Here is a 19,109-nt window from a genome sequence, read left to right on the forward strand (position 1 = left end):
TTTTTTTATATTCAATGTAAATAGTTTATTTGATCATATTTGTTGAAAATCTCATATCACCTAATTTTTAAAAAAGCTTGTTATTTTGTAATCAGCACAAACTGCCTAAAATACATTTCTGGTGAAAGTAAAAAAAAAAACAAAACAAAACAAAACAAAACATGCCAGTATTATCCAGTTAGAGATAGAGTCACTATTACAAACAGTGAAGTTGAGAAAAAAAGAGATGAACGGCAGCATGTGCTTCAGTGGAGATAATCACAGGAGGGTGTGTGACAAGGACACAAAACCAGCTGATCACAGGCCAACCAGTGGAGACCGGTGTTTGATTCAAGAGTTTAAATCTGTTCAAATGCACCAACACTTGCACATCAGAACATGTTTTTTTCTCAGCTGGCTTTGACGCCCCTGTGACACACCCGCGAGCAAGTTCAGTGATCCGCTGCCTCCTGCATGAGACACGATGATTTAACACACTACTGTAGATTCATTTGGCTTAATTAAATATACAAAAAATGGAAACAAAAAACTATAAGTTAAAATAACATTCAAGTTGTATAGCACAAGGCAATGGAAACTTTTGTTTAAACAATATGTACAATAATAACCATCTGGTGATGTGAATAAAGTAAAAAAAAAAAAAAAGTTGTAACAAAATATCTGTACATTTAGGAAACTTTTTTTGTGTGTTGTGAATTTGTTTTTTAATGACCGTGGACACGTTTAAATGATGATGATGAGCTTAAAGGAATCCTTTCAGTGGTTAAATACTATACATTAAAATTACAATAAAGTGAGTAGACACAGTAGCCTTGGATATAATTAATCTGTAAAAAACTTTTGACAGAGATGAAATGCAGAAGGTATATCCAGTTATGACGATGAGATCATCCAGTAAGGTTCATGCAGCTTGGTAGGAAAACATCTTTTACGTTGCTTTACAAGTTAATTTATTCTCGTTATTTGTTCCCACAAACCAAACAAAATGATGTGCTGCTACAGAAATGCAACAATTCCAAATGGACGGTAGACTTAAGTTAGCAGGCGGCCTACTTCTGTGGATTAAGAGCTACAAATTCAGGCTTGAGCTGTTAACAACTTCAGCATGGAGAGGCCTCACATCTAACATTCACATTAGCCCAGACTTGAATTACTGTTTTAATTTTTTATTTTTTATTTCATGTGTTCTTCATCATCCTTATACAACCCATACTCCAAAAAAAGCTGAGACCTTGTAACATGTAAATAATAATCGAAAGCAATGGTTTACAAACCATTTTTGACCTATTTTCACGTGAGTACAGTGCCAGGACGCCATATTTAAAAAGGTCCCATATTGTAGAGTTACACCTCCATGTCCTTTTGGTTATAGAGCAGGTCTAAGTGCTGTATGAATGTTGTGGTTGCAAAAACCAGCGTCAGAGCTAATGTGGAAACACAGCGGGACAGTCACTGCTCGGGCCTGTGAAAGCTGACCAATCAGAGCAGATTGGGCTTTGTGGGGGCGGGGGGGCGCTGAAAGAGACAGGAGAGTTCAGATGGAGGGTGAACAGAAACTTACCAGCCAACCTTGAGAATATAAAACTAGGGAGAATTTCAAAACCGAAGTGCGGTTCTGAGGCTCCCACCCCCCAAATACTTGAGGTTCAAGGACGTTTTTCCTGCATGATTTTTAAAGCATGACAATGACAAAATACTGCATTTTATGTTAATTTTACTCTTTATTTTTACTTTTAGAATAATTCACTTTCTAGTGTAAACTTGCATACATCTGTAGCATAAAGTAATATATATATCACTTTTCATTCATTCTTTAATTTTTTTGCCTCAGCCCTTACGAAGCCCACTGCCCTGTTTGTCAGACTTCTGATGGGGAATGACGCAGTGCGACCAGTGTGATCAACAGAAAAACTGACTTGGCAGACTTTCCTTTTAAACTGTACACATGAATCTAGAATTCTTATCTCCAGGGCATCTGAAATGTGTTCCAGTATTTCTTCTCCTGTCCATTTCTCTGTCTGTCTGTCTCTCTCTCTCTGGACGATGAGGCGTAACAATACAGCAGAGTACACGCTGTAAAGTGACAGGAACTGGTAATGATAGTTAAAAAGGGGAAAAACTGAGAAGAAATGTCAAACAACAGGGGAAATAAGGGAGAATTGTAAAACCAGGGGGGGTATGAGAAAAATGTGTTAATTAAAAAGTAAAGATTTTCCAGTAGACACCCAAAATAAAAACATGATATGAAAATTAGCATTAAATAGGGCCTTTGATGTTCAAACTAATATTGACTTTTGCTGCCCGCAACATTTCCCAAAAAATTTGGGAGGGACCAAAATTTTTTGGAATAGGGGTTGTACACACTTTTGTACAAATATTGAGTTCAGTGATTTTCTCATCACCATCTTCAAGCCTGCTCATCAGCCCTTTTAAGTCAAAGTTTTGAAGCCTCGAGATGTTAAAAAAGAAAGTGCAGGGCGAGCACGCGTCTGTATGAGGAATGGAAAAGGAGCACCGGAATGTACCAAGATACTAAGAGATGTAATATTTGTAACAGCTACAGGGCAAACGTCCCGTATACATTCTACATTCTGTTTCCGAGGAAGCGTCTCTTCACGTGGCTCTTAAGGCCACAGCAAGTCCACTTGTACACACATATTAAAGCCAGGTCAAGTTGTATTGCTCGAAGTGGGGGAGTATTAAAAAAAAAAAAAATCAGACAAACAGAAGACATTAGCCCACAAAAATAAGTTCAGGCACTTGGCTTGTCTAAGGTTTGTGAATCAACCTTTCCGACACTTTAAATCCAGTCCCACACATGTCTCAGTCCTTCATGAAAAGCTACGATACCACAGACATGGAATAACGTGTATTCTTATGTAATATATATACATACTCGTCTCTATGGTTGCTACAACTCGTCATCTTTCACTTATCCATCCTTCAAACTGCATCCGACCTCCCGTCCCTCCCTCTCTTGACGTCACACACATCCTCACCATCTTCTCCCCTCCCAGCACATGCACTGTCCCCCTCGTCACATGACCACTTCGCCGTTGTTCACCGGCCGCAGGTTCTGATCATCAAAGCGTCTCCTGACACTCCTCCGCACAGCGTCCGCTCGCCTGTAAGGCTGATTCCTCAAATCTGTGAAGGGATTGATGGGGAGGGATGAATAAAAGAGCTGTCAGTCATCTTGTCAGGGCGGTTTTGATGAGCCCACATGCTCAGAGTGCTGGCAGCCTGTCTTTCAAAGCAGCATGAGGTCTACACAGAAAAAAAGCCTCACGGGTCGACTGTCTCTGGGAGTTACCACTGAGACATGCAAACAGAGATACTGTTAAGAGGTGTAACTGTTTCTTTTCTTTTTTTTTAATCATTCAACATTAGCATTGTCATACCGGGGATAAGAGGAGGAGGTAACAGAGGAAGAGGGAGGATGATCCTAAAGGAGAGGACAGTAAAAGAGGAAGGGAGGTAATAAAGAGATGCTTGCCAGGTTTGGGACACATCCACCACTACAGGGGTGCTACTGGACGAGTTCCTTACCCTCGAGTGGACATTGGGAAATTTAGTTATATTATTCTTCTTTAGAGCTAGATGAAGAGAAGACAAAATGAAGGTTAAAAGTGGAGGAGGAGGAGGCCGACCGGAGCGCGTCAGCCCGACATATTCACACTGGCTTTGCTAAGAGAGCGCCGCAAAGCAGAGTGGCAGCAGGCTGCATGGGGAGGAGGGGCGGGGGAGAAAGGGAGACAGAGCTGGAGGATGTTAACTAGTTCAAATGGCAAGGAGGAGGATGAAAGCTTCTGTAGGTTGTCTGTTTTTTTTCTGTGTTATAAACCCAGTCTGCTTTGCAAAGTGGCTACCAGCAGGACAGAAGAAGAGCCCGTTTCAAACGTCCACTGAAATATACAGATACAGTTCCGGGACACAGCGTTGTTGTTAAAGTTCGACAGCATCTTGACCGAAAACCAAGCAAAGCATGCATGCATGCATCCAGGGAAACCACACTGTTACACAAAACAGGTGCGATTGCAGTGAAACGACCTGGTTGCGCGTTAGTAGCACACACGGAGCTGCAGAGACAGACTGCTGCAAGTAAAGGAGTATTTGTACGCAGGCATCATGCAGAATATTAGTGAATTTGCCAGAGCACAAAGTTTGACAGAAGGGTGACCCGCAGGGGCAAGCAAAAGCATATGGGACTAGCAGGGATGCATTGTGGGAAAGCAGGCAGGGATGAAAGCAATCTGCATGCACGAAGCTGTATCAGCTGCAGCAGCAATGATTTTGTGATAATGAACACACACAAACAGTCATTTTTAATCAAAAAGAATGACTGAACACACACAGAGAAAAAAGCAAGTTATAATGCCACAGACGCTTCACAACCATGTAACATGTAGGCGATGAGTGAAACCCTAAGTGTTTGTTTTCAGTCTGTCACCACTAGATGGCAGCGCAACGTTTCTGCTCGATGATGAAAAAGTGCACTCTCCAGATAAGAGTTTGACCTTGGAGACAGTTTCTTCTGTGACATTATTGTTTGCCGTGGTTGATAAAAAAAATGGTGATAAATGAGGGTGTCACACGTCATGCAGGTGGGGGAGCGAAAACCATCCCGACACCAAATCATGCTTAGGGGTGGTGGGGAAGAAAACACGTGAACACTCAGACAACGTGTGTACGTCTCAGGTCCGGTTTAAAAAATAAAATAAAATAAAATAAAAACAGAAAACCAGGCATGCAAGGATGGAAGGAGGAGAGAGAGAAGATATAAAAAAAAATCTGAGAGAATTTGTTCCAGCAACCTTAGAGAAGAGAGACAGTTCTATAAGCTTTAGTAATGGTACTCCTCATTGAGGGCGGGCTCGCAGAAGAACCGAGAGCCGCGCTTGGCGGTGCGGGCGGTAAAGGGCACGGTCTTCAGCACTGCATTGAGAACAACAAGGACAACAGCCAGGACAAGACAAGACAAAGACAATATAAGAAAAGCAGACTCCTACAGGGGGTTTAGCACTGGTTAGCACTAGGCAAATACCCGACAACAGCATCAGGAGGAGGAAACATGTCTGTAAAGAGGGTGAGGCTTTACTGAAGGGCCTGAAATACACTTGGATTATCACAGGACTCCTACTTGTACTGTAAACTCTTCCTGGCTTTGAACACAGCAAGTTTATGTTGTTACACAGATTTGGATCGACCTGAGTTTGTATTAAAGTCTTCAACACTAAAAGCACATTAACATTACTCCTGTAGCAAGTGGTGGAAAGATATCGAGAACCTTCATTTAGAATAAGCAGGAATACCTCAAAGAAAAGGTCCTCAGATTACAGGTAAAAGTATCAATGGGTAACACTTCATACTGAAGCAGCAGACTAGACTTAAGTAATGATTAACTACTGCATGACTCATGACAATTTAATTCAGGATGTATTATGAATTTCTGTTGCTTACTGTGAACAAACAATCAAGTTACGTTGACTTTAAGTGATTAGATTACTTATGAATGTTTATCCCTTGTTACCTCATATAGTAGCTGCTATGTGACCAAATTAACTGGATTCCAGCTCCATTAAAACTGCATTTGCTCAACCTCATATGAAAACTGTTCCTGTTCTCATGAAAAAACTAAGCTTTTCTTTTCTTTTTTAAATCAGACTGGTAAGAAAAGGTCAAGTTAGCTCTGAATATAGAGAGTGGGTTAGGATAATGACAGGGAAAATCGTTTGAGTTAATGTTACAACCATAAAAAGTCTGCTGAGTCATATCTGCTAAGTTTTGTCTTTTATAAAAGGAGCCCAACACTATATTTTGGAAAAATGCATTTTCCCTTTGGATGCATGTCTGTTTTTGACATTATGAACATCTGTAAATAATCATACAGGTGTAAGGACAGGCTCTCTCACTTATTTAGACTTCTTATTAGTTTCCAGGTTTGATTTCTAGAATGGGTGGATTGGTTCATAATTCACATTGAATCATCATGAGTCATGTGTTAGTTACGCATTACTGAATCATATGATTTGTACCCTTATTATAAAGTGTTACTGTATTAACAACCAAATGTTCTCCAAGTACTAAAGGACATTTTTTATGTATTTTATCATCTTTTAATGTATAATATTATTGTATAGTAATTATTAATATATCAGTATGTGAGTAGCATTTTACCGTTGTGGTTGGTCGAGCTGGAGTCGACTGAAGCGACATTAAAACTACCCAAACAGTAAATAATCTATATCAAGGCACTCAAAATCTCACTTTGCAAAGTAAATCAGAGCCATTAGAGCGAGACTTAGGTCATCTTATATTAGATTTTTGCAGATATTTATCAGTATAAATGGCAGCTGATAAGAAACTGCTGTACAGACATGCAGAAACTATGTTTGAGATAAACGAACGGTGTCTCTATTACATAATTTGTCACCAGAGAACACTGACATGGTTGTTTTTCAACTGTAAAATGTTCCAGTCAGTATTTATGTGTTTTCAGCTTTCTAATATCAACATAAATATTTGCCTGAAGTTAGCTGATTGCAGTAACTATAGAGGTCAAATACATGCCAGAAGTAGAGTAAAATGACAATATATGATTATGAAAGTAGCGAAAAAGACATATAAATTGCCTTTATATAGAAATACAAGTTCCTCCATAATGTACCCGAGTAAACTTGAGTAAACTTCCACCACCGCCCTTCAGTAAACAGAAGATTGATTAATTCCCTTCCAGTTAATTTATATTCCAGGAGCTAGTCACATCCCGGCCCCCGTCACACAGATGGTGTTACGAAGCAATGACAGAGCAGATAAGATAAGCAACGACCATCAGACACATTGGAGCTGAGTGTCACTGGATTAGCTGGACTGTCAGCGCATGTTTGTACTCATGAGGTTATCACACCTTCAGTTCTCAAACATCTGACAGCTGAGTTTTAAAAAAGAGCCACAGTCATCATGTTAGTGGTTTAGATTCCCCTTTGTTAATGACCGAATGTAGAGCACCAGAGAGGACCTTCATGCAGAGCGCTCTGAACGTGTGTGTGTGTGTGTGTGTGTGTGTGTGTGTGTGTGTGTGTGTATGGAGAGAGACTGCAGCCAGGCCCGTGTGACGTTACCCGTGATGATGTCCTCTATGGCTCCGTCTTTGCCCTCGTAGACGTGTCGGCTGTCTTTCACCTGTTTCCTCCTGAGCTCTTGGATCAGCTCTTGCTGCTGCCGCTTGTTCTTATGAGATGGAGACTGAAGACGACACACACACGCACAGTCATCATCTAACATCTTCAACTAAGTCTCTCATACATGAGTATTCTTTAATTAGCCAAGGATTCTCCCAACATCAGTATCTATCAGTCAGTCTCTCTCAACTCTTTGTGCATGTTTTTAGTAATTGGAGCAGTTAGGAAGTATAAGCGCTGATCCTGAGTAGATGTGATGAGGCTCAGCAGGGTGTCGGGCTGTAGAACCAGATATAACTACCCCCGGCACTCAGTCAGAGCACAACTAATCCTGTGATCAGGAGTCTGGAGGATGAAGCGGAAGGGGAGGAAGTGGAACCGGCTTACCTTGATCCACTGTAGCCTCCTGCTCTAAAAAGCAGTGGGGGCAGTAGTACAGTGAGAGAAGAGGTGGCGAGTCGGGTGACTTACCTTCTGATCTTCCTCCATCATAGCCTCCTGTTCCAGAAGTTTCTCCATCAGAAGCTGCTCCTGTCTCTTTCTCTGCTCATTGTCCTCCTCCGCTTGCTGAGGAGATTACGAGCATATGTCATGTACACTCAATGAAGAAAGTGTTGAAATGCACAGTGTTATTTCCCGCCTTTAATTTGTGACACCATGTCACACACCTGAATAATTTATGCCTAGCAGCTAGTTTGTCATGTAAGCATACAATTAGCACAGCTGCTCTGCTGTAGTTGCCGGTGCTGACTCAGACTTGTGTGAGCTGACCAATCAGAGCAGACTGGGTATTCAGGAGGATGGGCCTTAAAAGAGATAAAGGCTAAAACAGAGCGTTTCAGTCGAAGGGGAATACAGAGCTGCAGCACTGGACTGTAGTAAGCGGATGTGTTTTTTGAACATGAAAGTATGTACACCTATTCTAGTAGTAACCATAAATAATACTATGAACATGAAAATGAGCAAAACATGTCTAGTTGGCAACTTCTTTCCTCACTCTCTGACTGTCTCCCAGGAAGTTATTGTAACAGGCACAAAATCAGTGTGGTTACATTGTTATAACATTATTTCATCAGATGTTCCTCTCTCTCTCAGGAACTCTCTTTTTAAAAATATTCACCACACGTGCTGGTGCAATCTGAGCTTCTATTTCAGTGTCAAAACACGTGGTAAATTAAGTCATCAGAGTGGTTTGGAATAGTAAAGACGAGAAAGAGCAGCACTAAACAGAGTTGACATGCAGCCGTGAGACACAAACAGCTGAAAACACATCGAGCAAGTCTTGGATTGAAGCCCAGTTCCTGTAAACATATTGATCAAACTGCTACTTTAAAGATCATTAAGAAAAGAGTCAAACATTATCAACACAGATGGCGCTGTGCAGTAACACATAATGTGATTGGTTTTGTTTGTTATAGCCACAGTACAAAATACTTGCTCATTCAATTGTAAAATTCTTAAACTTTTAACTATTTTGATAATCAATTAATTAGTTTGAGTATTCAGATCCAGAACACCTCGCACACACAAGACACACAAGCATTTCAAACTCATTTACCACACTGATCCTCCTCAGACGCTGTTGTGATTTAAAGAAGAACTCCACCAATTTTACACATCAAAGTTTGTTCTATGGATCTTGGAGATAAGTGAAATTTGTGGCTCCAGAGGGAGCTGCAGGGAAATAAACTGATTCACTTGAGTCAGTCTGTGAGCGTACCAGACCTCTGCAGCCTGCTCCTCATCTTTGCCTCAGGGTAGAGACTTGAGGCTCTATTAGCTGCTATCAGCTTTAAATCTGTCTTGACTCACTGGTTGATGTGGATGATGTAGGAGCAATACTTAGACAAGAATGTCTGGAATCAGTAAGACAATATCTCTGGTTCTGTTGCATCAATTTTGTGCTATATAAGCAGTGAAGTATGTTGTATGTGTGTGTGTGTGTGTGTGTGTTTGTCAGACTTTTTTCAACTCACCCTGTAAGCTTTAACAAATCGCACAAACACAGGGAAGAAGACAGAGGGTGGCGTCGTTTTGGAGTTCTCCCCGAAGAACTTCACCGCCTCGTCGAAGGCGTCCTTTTTCAAAGACAGGGGACTTATGTTAGACAATATTTAGATGACTTTGTGTACAACTTTGTTGGATTCAGCAGATGGCACTACATCATGGTGTGCTCATGTTACCTGTGCAATCTTGGCATCATCCTGCAGCTTCTTCAGCTTGCTCTCATTGTGTGCAATGAAGTCTTTCAGCATGGTGTTGTGTCCGTGCATGCTGTACTCTCGTTTGGTCAGCTCCATGCCTCTGTTCAGCTCCTTGACGTCCAACAGGACATTCTCCAACGACACTGTGAATACGAGCAGCAGCAGTGTGAGCAACATGTGCAAATCAGAGTTACTATTCTAAACTAAAACTTAAACTAAAATGAATATAAGCAGTGAGAGAAATTAAATTAAAAGATAATGCCTGGTTACAAAAGAAATCAAAATGAAATAAAACAAAAAAAAATAGTCAGATTTATTTTGTTGGTAATAGGCATCAGGTCCATTTAGTGTCATTGAATTAACAAACAAAGATTTGAGAAGTGACTAAAACTAAACTAAAATCTTAAAAACATAAATTAAATAAAAAAACTGAAAATTCAAAACTACCAAAACAGAACAATGTCAAAGAGAAACAAATCTGTACGACTCACCTGCTGCAGCTTTCTCCACGTAGTGCAGCTCATTGTAGAAGAGAGAAACTTGGGCATATTTCTCCTTTACCACATTGGCTATGTAGTGTAAAAGCGTTAACTTGCGGTCCGTCGACTTGGTATCAAGTAGCTGTAAGGAAAGTTAAAAAATATAAAACTCTACAAAACATTTGTTTAGAAAAATTAGAGGGTTTAATAAAGGAAAAAAAAGAAACTTACCAAGTCTAAACTTTGCAGCTTGAAACCGTACACAGCTCCTCTTTTGCTGCTGTTCATGTAGTTTCCAAGCGCCAAGATAATCTGAGAAGAAGGAACAAGAAAAATGTGAAGAAGGAAACTATACATTGAATCAACATCATGTTAAGTCCATAAATGATTCAGTCACCTCAAGGATTTTCTTTAGCTTCTGTGACGACTTGATGGACACAGATGCTGCAATGACGGCATGAAGTTGCTGTGGGTAAACAAACAAGATGGCATGAGATCACTTCCTCAAACATCACATAATAATCCTCATCAAAGAGGTCCTGGTTCTCACCGGCGTGAGCATCTGCACACTCTCGCAGAAGTTGCCGATGAACGCCATGATGGTCATCTTCTGCATGAGCCGCTCAATTTTACTGAACTGCATCATGAAGCGGTCTTCGTCCGTCAGGCTCTCAATGGGCTTGCGCTCCTTCTCAAACTGCCGCATGACTTTGATCTCATTCTCTGTGGGCTGGAAGCGCATCAGACACTCCACAAAGTCCACCGGCAGAGTCCGTAAGTCGAAGCTGAAAAAACAGAAGAGATGATGGACATTAAAACACACTCATAACACAGAAAATTAGTGCAAAATGCATAGAAATTACTATGGAAGGACTGGAGTCTCTGGTTTTATTTTGAAGGGGCTTACATCTGAATGGCCTTGCAGATCTCTTCAGGAGTCTTGCCCACTTTCCTCAGTGTGATTGCCAGGTTCTTTGCTCTGTTGGAGTCCAGCAGTGTCACCTTGTTGGGCCCCTTCTGGATGACCTTCTGCTTGTTCATGGTGATGTCAATTGCCTGTCCCTGGGCCTTCGTCTTAAACATCTCCTCAAACTCGTCCACGTTCAGGTCCTGAAAGGCGGCAACAAATAATCAGCTCATTGCCTGTTATCAACGGAAATGGATTTGCTAAACTGAGAGAAGACTCTTACCTCGAGTATCCTCTCATCATCGATCTCGTTGAAGACAGTCCCATTGATCTGGTTTGGTTTCAGAGCGACCCAGTTGAAGACGGGCATACGGAACTTTGTCTTGATGGGTTTCTTGATCTTGACAGCTACACAGGATGCACAAACGTTAGCACAGCATCCTTGTCTGCTATCAGAGTGCACACACGTACATTCACACACGTGCAGGGTAGACATTGATCTGGGATTGGTAACACACATGGAGTTGTCTCTAAAAACACACAATTCAACTTGTGATGGACTAATTCATTCAGGTTGAACATGAGGCAACCCCAAAGAAAATTGGCGAGCCAGGCGAGAGGGATCTTTCAGGAGACTAGACCAACGCGATGAAGCCACCCCCACCCCAGACTAATGCACCAGCTCAACTAATAACCCTGAAGGCTGTCAGGGGAAAGGTGAACTGCCATCGGTTTGTTTTTATTATCTTCTGTTGGTCATTGTGTCCAAGCATGCAACCAACACTCTTCAGTCATCCATACAATCACAAACAATATCAAAACTACAATAAGGTGTGAAGGTAAAGCATGCAGAGTTTTGAAATGTGGTATTTTCTTTGCCATCTAAAAGTCATAGAAGAAATTCAAAAAAATATCGTGTTTCATATATGTTTGCCAGGTTCATATTTGTTAGAAGTGGCAAAAAGAAATAAACAGAAAAAAATAACGGGAAAAAGTAAGCGTTATTTCTAAGAGACTTGAAATTACACAAATGCAACATATTTCTGTCTTTGTCTACTTTTAGTCAGAGACTGAAAATACCAGTTTCAAAACATGTGATAAAGGAAGGGGAATAGTGGAGGGACAAAACACCGAGCATGACAAGCAGAACCTACAGAAAAGTTTGATGGGTCCCTCTGGTTGGCAGAAAAAGAAACAATTCAAAAGACAAATCATTAAGAAATTGAATTGGCAAAGAGTTAGTGAGAAAGCTTCCACATGCACATCTGAAACACACATCTCACTGTTTACGGACGGATGGAACGGAATGTGCACCAATATCTATCAATCTACATACAGTACAGTACAGTACAGTACAGGTTGATCTGGTTACATAAGAGTATAACTCAATGAGTCACATTAGAGTGTGGCCTTATCAATACTCATCATCTCAGCAGCAACATGTCTGAAACTGAGTTTTAAAGTTACTTTGATTTGGAAACCTACGTACAAACTGTCTTAAAGTATAAATAAATTAAAGCATTTGACAAGACATAGACGACAACGAAAGCCATTCCAACCTTTCGGTTACCATTAACTATCTTGAAAAACCATACAAATACATACTTAGGGCAGAAACAAGGTCCACGCAAGTAGGTGAATGCAACTAATCAAACCATGGCCAGCTGGCAGAAATACGCATCCCCACTCTTTTGACAGGTGGAGGTAACAAACCCCTCTAAATCCTGATAGAGATAATCAGAACGATTCCATGAAGGAAGTAGCAAAAAGTCATGGTGTCTGTGGATGAAATAAATAAATGAGAAGAAACAACGTGACAAGGTGTCACAATTATGCCGATCCATATGGACATGTTCAGCTCGAACTTCATCAAACTGTGATCACTTTAAGTGGAAGTGAACCAAACAGAAGGGGTCAGACTGCAGCGTTGTGTTACAAATTTTTCCGGAGACAAATTCCAGGAAGCAACAATGTGTTAAATCGATCTTGCATCACTTGAAGCGTCTGCACGTGTTCTTGTGTGGACCATATTTCTGCCCCGCTGTGCACCTTATTGAGCAACAAGCCAATCAGCACATTCAGCCTTCCTGCTGCACGTCACGCCTCAAACTTTTGCTTTCATCACATTCCCAGCGACAGGAAGTCTTTTACTGTGAAGCAGCTTCAGGTGTTAGGTTTGCATTAAACTAGTTGGAATATAGTTTGTTGTTTGTTGCACTGAGAAGTTCAGGTCATAACAAATCCTGCATATTATCATATATAAACAACTGCAAACTGCTATGACCATTATAGGATTTTTCAAAATATATGACCTTACCCGCTAACCCGGAGTTCATGATGACAGTCGGTGTGCCACAGCCAGGCAGAGGAGGGGCTACAGGAGGAGGCGGAGGAGGCAGAGGTGCTGAGATCTCCGAGGCTGGCCCTGGGGGAGGAGGTGGTGGTGGAGGGGGAGGTGGTGGAGGAGGCGGAGCTGGTGCTGCAGGAATGACTGATGATGGTCCGTTCAACACTGGTAGAAAAGAGAGACGATAATCATAAATAGCAGGAAGGTTAACTATTGGAAACCAAACATCAGTTTAAAATAACAACTGCAAAAATATCTGGACTAATATTAAACCTACATGTGCCGTTCACTGGCAGTGGAGGTGGTGGTGGAGGCGGTGGAGCAGGCGCGCCCGCAACAATTCCCACATGGTTTGGACCAACAGCGACACCGTTTCCTCCCATCATGACCCCCGACGAGCCCTCCACACCCGAGGATGGCGTGGGCAGGATGGAGATGTCTCCATCTCCTTTCTTGTGGATCTTGATGGTGCCTTGTTTCTCCAGTTCATGGATCTTCTTCTCTAGGTTACTCTGCCGCTGGATGGCCTCATCCTTCTCCTTCAACATCTGCCGCAGCGAGTGGACCTGCGTGCTGGTGTCTTTGTAGACTTCCTGTATTGATGAAGGACAGAGAGTGTAGATTTGTAAAACATTTGAAATCATCATGCTTGATCCAACTGGTACAAATATGTGGTTGATTGGTATAAATATGAATTTGTATTTGAACATATGTTGCAGGATATGTGGATGCATGACTATTTGTATTTAGCTTAAATGACAACTTGAGGATGAACATGAATGGTAAGAGTCTGACCCTGATGGATTCAAGATCCTTGTTCCTTTGCATCAGCTGCTTCTCCAGCTCCACGATCTTGGACATGGCCTCGTTCTCCATGTCCTGCAGCTTCTCCGTCATCTATAGGAACAATAGCCAGGAGGAAAAAGAGTCACATACATGAACTCATTGTTATGACAGCATCAGACTCGATATATCACAAGGAAATCCAGTGGGTCATTGATGTGCAGCATTTAATATACATGTCAGGATTAATTGTGAAAAGTCTTAAATTATGATCATTAAAAAAGTGTGTGTGTGTGTGTGTGTGTGTGTGTGTGTGTGTGTGTGTGTGTGTGTGTGTGTGTGTGTGTGTGTGTGTGTCTGTGTCCATATATGAGTCTTTCTATGGTGGCTGACAATCAACAGCAAGCATGAGATCATAGTGATCCCACTCTGAAGGGGCAGTATGTGATAACAAGCAAGTGTGACAGAGCTTCAAACAGACTGCCAATTCTCTGTGCCACCAACATCCTGACATCCAGGATAATAATATGTAGTGACAGCAGAGAAATGAGATGGACGAGTCTGCGTGAGTAAAATCAATCGTCCCATGGACTCACATGCGACATGTTCTCCTCCAGCTCCTCCACGCGCTCCAGGGCAGCGTTTTTGGTCTCGGCATCCTCCAGAAGGGCTCCAACATCAAACACATTATCCAAGTACGCCTGGATCTGGACCTGCAGCTTATCACTCTCTGTGTGCTTTAGTTTCTGGAAAACATGCAAACAAATAGAGATATTGTTAAGGGAAGACCAAGATTTCTTTTTTTAGTTCAGTCCCCTCGGCCAACATATCATCCTGCAAAGGTCAGCATTGATCTCACCTACGCACTCAGCCAGGAGATGAGAATTTCAAAACTCATCAATATTTCCTTAAGTAAAGGAAAAGCCATTATCAAGGTGTCTTAAGACAACTTGTTTTCTGATTACCTTTCCCTTTAAACATCAGATTCTGAGAACTGAGAACTTTAACAATGACAACTATCAAGCTTTAAAGATGAGCTTTGCATTAACCTGCATCATTCAACTTCAGTTACTCATGAACACACCTGACCATTGCACTTTTCACATGCAGACAGCATGATGTAGCCTATCCAATAATGACAAGTAAAAACAATATCAAAAGAACTACAATTTCAATTTCTGCACAAAATATATACATTCAAGCACTTTCAATGACCCATATCTAAATATTCAAGGACTTTAAGTTCACAAACTTGTGCTTTAAGGACCGTTGGGAGCCTCACATTTTTGACTGGTTTTCTGTCTCGGGGGTGATGTAATGACAAGCTGCTCTGCACTGAGCCAAGTATAAAGAGTCTGTCTGTCCATGTGTGTTGCATCGTAATGTCTCAACTCACGTCTAAGTAGTCGTCCAGACACAGCTTGGTGAAGTCGAACTGTAGATGAACTCTGAAGTTCATGTCCTCCACTGAGTGCACGACTATGTTGATGAACTGCATACAGGCCACCTAGGGATTAGAAACAGAAAAGCTGAAGACCGAGGACTTGACAAGTCAAAGTTTAACAACAGCCTAACCTGCAATAACACATTTATTTGTGACGTTTTGGTGACGGACCTTCATCAGAAAAATACAGTGTGACAGTGAGAGGCTTATCTTAAAAAGAGAGTGGCCATAATACAGCAACCAATCACATCATACACAAGTAATGTCAGGCCTAAAAACAAAATTACTTGAAAGTCTCCAATATCTTACACAGAGCAAAAAATCCAACACTCTGCAGAATAAACTACTTTTTTAGAAGGAACACAATTTTCCTTTCAAGATTTAAGATGTTATTGTCACTCTGGTTGTACAAGAACACTCCTGTGAAATAAAATACAAGTGCATAACTTAAGTACAAATACAGAATTATGCAGAATTTAAATAGATGGGAAATACATTCCCATGAGTCTGACCAGTCTCTGATGTGTTTATTAGTTTCACAATTGAAACAGAATGAAAACAACCTGCACCTTTCTAATCTTAAAAGTAGGTTGTCAGTTTAATTCTCATAAATTCCCTCTGATTATACAGATTTTTACTTATTTATTCATTCATTTATTTATTTATTTTACTTTTTAATGCAATAATGTTTGTGCTTAGCAACAAACATAACTTCTGAACGGGCTCATTAGCTAACCAACAAAATGATCAAACAGCAGGAATGAGATTGCTGAATGGCCGGATTTGGCCCACTGACCAGCACTTCCAGGTCTGCTGTAACAATCCTTAAAGCACCCTAACATACGTACATTAAATGGTCACTTACTTACTATTCACTTAACTTTTAGTATAAAATCAATGCTTAAAGCCTGACAGGCTAAATCTGAAATGAAACACTCCAAGATATTGCAGGTTCAATTTGTAGATGCACTTGCGGAGATACATTAACTTGGCAAAGAGAAAATCAGCATCAATAAACAAATAGAAGCTTCATAATACATTTCTAAAATTCTAATGGGCAAACACTAAATCAATGTGTAATAAAATAAAATAAAACACATAAATGATCTGTCAAATAAAAAATAAATAAAATGGCCATGAGATCCAAACAAAATGCTGTAAACTCAAAGTAAGAATGTGTTGATGGGCTGTGAAAGGGTTTTATGTTCATTATCACATCTGTTTTCTTTTAACACAGCTTCCACTGAAACTGTGGGTAGAAATCCTGATTATTGGGCCAAAAGAATCTCAAAGAATAAATGAACAAAATCAACCCGTTAATCTCTATTGGCTGTCTGAAACAGATTAGTGGGGATCTCAACACGGCATCTAATGTCCACACATACTCCTCAGCCTGACAGTGGCTTAATAAACGTCCGGTAAGAAGTTCTGTTGTCTCTGTGTGACATGGCAGCTTCGACAAAATCTGTTTGCTTTAGTCTGATGAAAGCCCACATAGGGACTGTGGGTGGATTTGAGACTGAAATCCTACTGAAGGGCACTTCAAACACAGCATCTGTTGGTTTTCACTGTATTTGCCTCACATCAATTAAAAGACACACACTGGATGAAATCATGTCTTAGTTGGCACTTTCCATACAGTGTCTTTTACTCTTATCTGCCAGGCTAATTAGCACTACTCAGCCTGGAAATGACAGACTTAGCATGGATTCCTTGCTCACTGCCACTCCCCCTTGATGCACTGCACCACACATCTGTAGTTTCTGCTCTGATGAAAGAAATTAGAGGGCTCACACACAGACTGATAGTCCTGTGAGCCGTCAAACTGGAAGCAAAATGAATCTTTTCATGGAGTTATTTTTGACTTTGGACAAACATTTGAGGACACATGCTCAAAATGTTAAAAATATCTATACTTACAACATAAACTATGAGTCATGTTTCTATTTAATAACATCTGGATGTTTGCGGCTCCCTGTGCACCTGTCTAACCTTAAGATTACAGCAAGTCAGAATCACTGTCTCTGAACATCGGACAGCAATAGTGAAGAAACTTAACTCAGGGTTTTCCTAGCTCAAAAAACCTCCAAACCATCTGCAGTTCGCAGGGTGATGTAGGATTTTCAAGGGATTGCAGAGCAATCAATAAGCCATTAGGAGAGTGTGTGTTCAAGTGTGTGTGTGTGTGTGTGTGTGTGTGTGAACCTACCATAAAGTCGATGTTGTTGTCCTCGTTCTTGAAATACTCCATTAGCTTTTCGAACCGCTGCGTCTCCACACACACCTGCACAACAAATGACATCTCACTTATTGTATTTATTGGAGTCCAGCTTTTAAGAGCAACTCAAAGTGATTTTTGCATAAATGACACCAGCGACTTCTAGGATGAGAACATTCTTATTGTTGAGAGGTTTTTAATTGGTTTTCACCTTCACACAAAGCAGCCATTTGACAAGGTAAACAAAAAAAACAACAGCTTTGATTTCAGCTTTAATCATGGGGTCTAAAGGTAACAGTTTTTTAATGATTTTTTAATGCTTTTTATAACCATTTCAAGCTAATCATTAACCAAATTTAAGACAGATTTTTAGACAAATCACTGTTTTCTCATTCAAGCATTGCAGATAAGTACAAAATTATTTACTACACACTGTTCAGTGCAGAGGTAGGTTATATGAAGTAACATGGTTATTGTAGAGAGCCAGGTTAAAGGTGCAATATGTAAGAATTGTGGGTGAAAAAAAAGATTCTAAACTAAACTTAAAAATAGTAACAGTTTTAACAGTAAGACTATGTATTGCACTGCAAAGCATGTTTAGCATGCTAACCAATTAGTCCTGGCCCACCCCAGTTGTTGCACGAGTGTGCAGCAACCCTGCAGGCACGACCTTAAATGACCTCAGACATCTGCAGGAGGTTAGGACAGATACATTGAATTACTTGAGAACTCATTTGTCATGCTGCTTTTGGCCTTTTAAATGAGTTAATATGATACAGTTGTTTGTATTTATTGTTGTAATTTCTTTTTCTTTTTTTGTGTAGTTGCTGTTGCCTGATTGTCATGTGCTTACTGCTGCCTGTACCACGGAATTGGCCCTTGGGGATAAACAAAGATACCTTGAACGTGGGTGAGGATACAAAATTAAGTGATGTTCAAATACATCACTGCTTGCCATAAACTCAGAGAAAAAGAGCAGATTACAGAGTGACTGTTAATCTAAATTAGCAGTACACTGTACATCTGTGTTCAACACTGCTTGTGGTGCAACTTTTACCACCCATTCTGGAGTTTTTTCGTCCTGCCAGTGAAGCCCATTTGAACGAGATTTTGGGAGACAGAAAAGAACGGAGGGGGAGAGGGAGATGCTCTGCAGTTCAGACAGTTCATCTGGAGGCCAATGAAGGAGATGGAGCATGATAAAGTATTGAGAAGGAAGGGAGGAAGAAGAAGGAGGGGTGTGTGTGTGTGTGTGTGTGTGTATTCAAAAAAACCTCTGAGCAACGTTTCTCCGCCTGCAGCCTCTCCATCTCCATTAAACCAGCAATATCAAAGTCACTTAGCAAACTAGATGTAATGACGCTACATTTGAGTGTCAGTTTACAACTAAACAACCGATCTCTGCAGGAAGGATACAGAAAATGTGTCCTCAGATGCTCCCGGCTGCCTACACTATCATTACACTAACCTTCATCTCATTAGACGAGCCTCTCCCTAAGACTTATTCTCCAACTAATGCCACTGAGAGCAACACTCAATATTTCAT

The 19,109-nt window shown here is 40.8% G+C and overlaps 1 protein-coding gene across 8 annotated transcripts in view; it reads right to left on the reverse strand.

Moving 5' to 3' along the window:
• Positions 1 to 19,109, reverse strand: part of fmnl2a (formin-like 2a) — a 62,762-nt gene continuing 43,653 nt past the window's right edge. Inside the window, exons 10-28 of one of the 8 annotated variants that reach the window (XM_037109523.1) lie at positions 17,555 to 17,629; positions 15,298 to 15,408; positions 14,498 to 14,647; positions 13,914 to 14,015; positions 13,396 to 13,711; positions 13,089 to 13,283; positions 11,926 to 11,946; positions 11,055 to 11,179; positions 10,772 to 10,974; positions 10,415 to 10,649; positions 10,262 to 10,330; positions 10,096 to 10,176; positions 9,877 to 10,006; positions 9,365 to 9,528; positions 9,158 to 9,259; positions 7,653 to 7,748; positions 7,122 to 7,245; positions 3,497 to 3,596; positions 1 to 3,147 (exon numbers count right to left, since the gene is read on the reverse strand). In XM_037109523.1, the coding sequence (XP_036965418.1) occupies position 3,147; positions 3,497 to 3,596; positions 7,122 to 7,245; positions 7,653 to 7,748; positions 9,158 to 9,259; positions 9,365 to 9,528; positions 9,877 to 10,006; positions 10,096 to 10,176; positions 10,262 to 10,330; positions 10,415 to 10,649; positions 10,772 to 10,974; positions 11,055 to 11,179; positions 11,926 to 11,946; positions 13,089 to 13,283; positions 13,396 to 13,711; positions 13,914 to 14,015; positions 14,498 to 14,647; positions 15,298 to 15,408; positions 17,555 to 17,629 (2,400 nt within the window). In that variant the 3' untranslated portion in view covers positions 1 to 3,146. Of the gene's footprint in view, positions 3,597 to 4,814; positions 4,936 to 7,121; positions 7,246 to 7,652; positions 7,749 to 9,157; positions 9,260 to 9,364; positions 9,529 to 9,876; positions 10,007 to 10,095; positions 10,177 to 10,261; positions 10,331 to 10,414; positions 10,650 to 10,771; positions 10,975 to 11,054; positions 11,180 to 11,925; positions 11,947 to 13,088; positions 13,284 to 13,395; positions 13,712 to 13,913; positions 14,016 to 14,497; positions 14,648 to 15,297; positions 15,409 to 17,554; positions 17,630 to 19,109 lie in introns of those variants that run through there. The other 7 variants (XM_037109524.1, XM_037109525.1, XM_037109520.1 and 4 more) reach the window with 7 other exon arrangements.

The sequence above is a fragment of the Acanthopagrus latus genome, chromosome 9 (genome assembly GCF_904848185.1).
Source record: "Acanthopagrus latus isolate v.2019 chromosome 9, fAcaLat1.1, whole genome shotgun sequence".
NCBI classification, from domain to species: Eukaryota; Metazoa; Chordata; class Actinopteri; order Spariformes; family Sparidae; genus Acanthopagrus; species Acanthopagrus latus.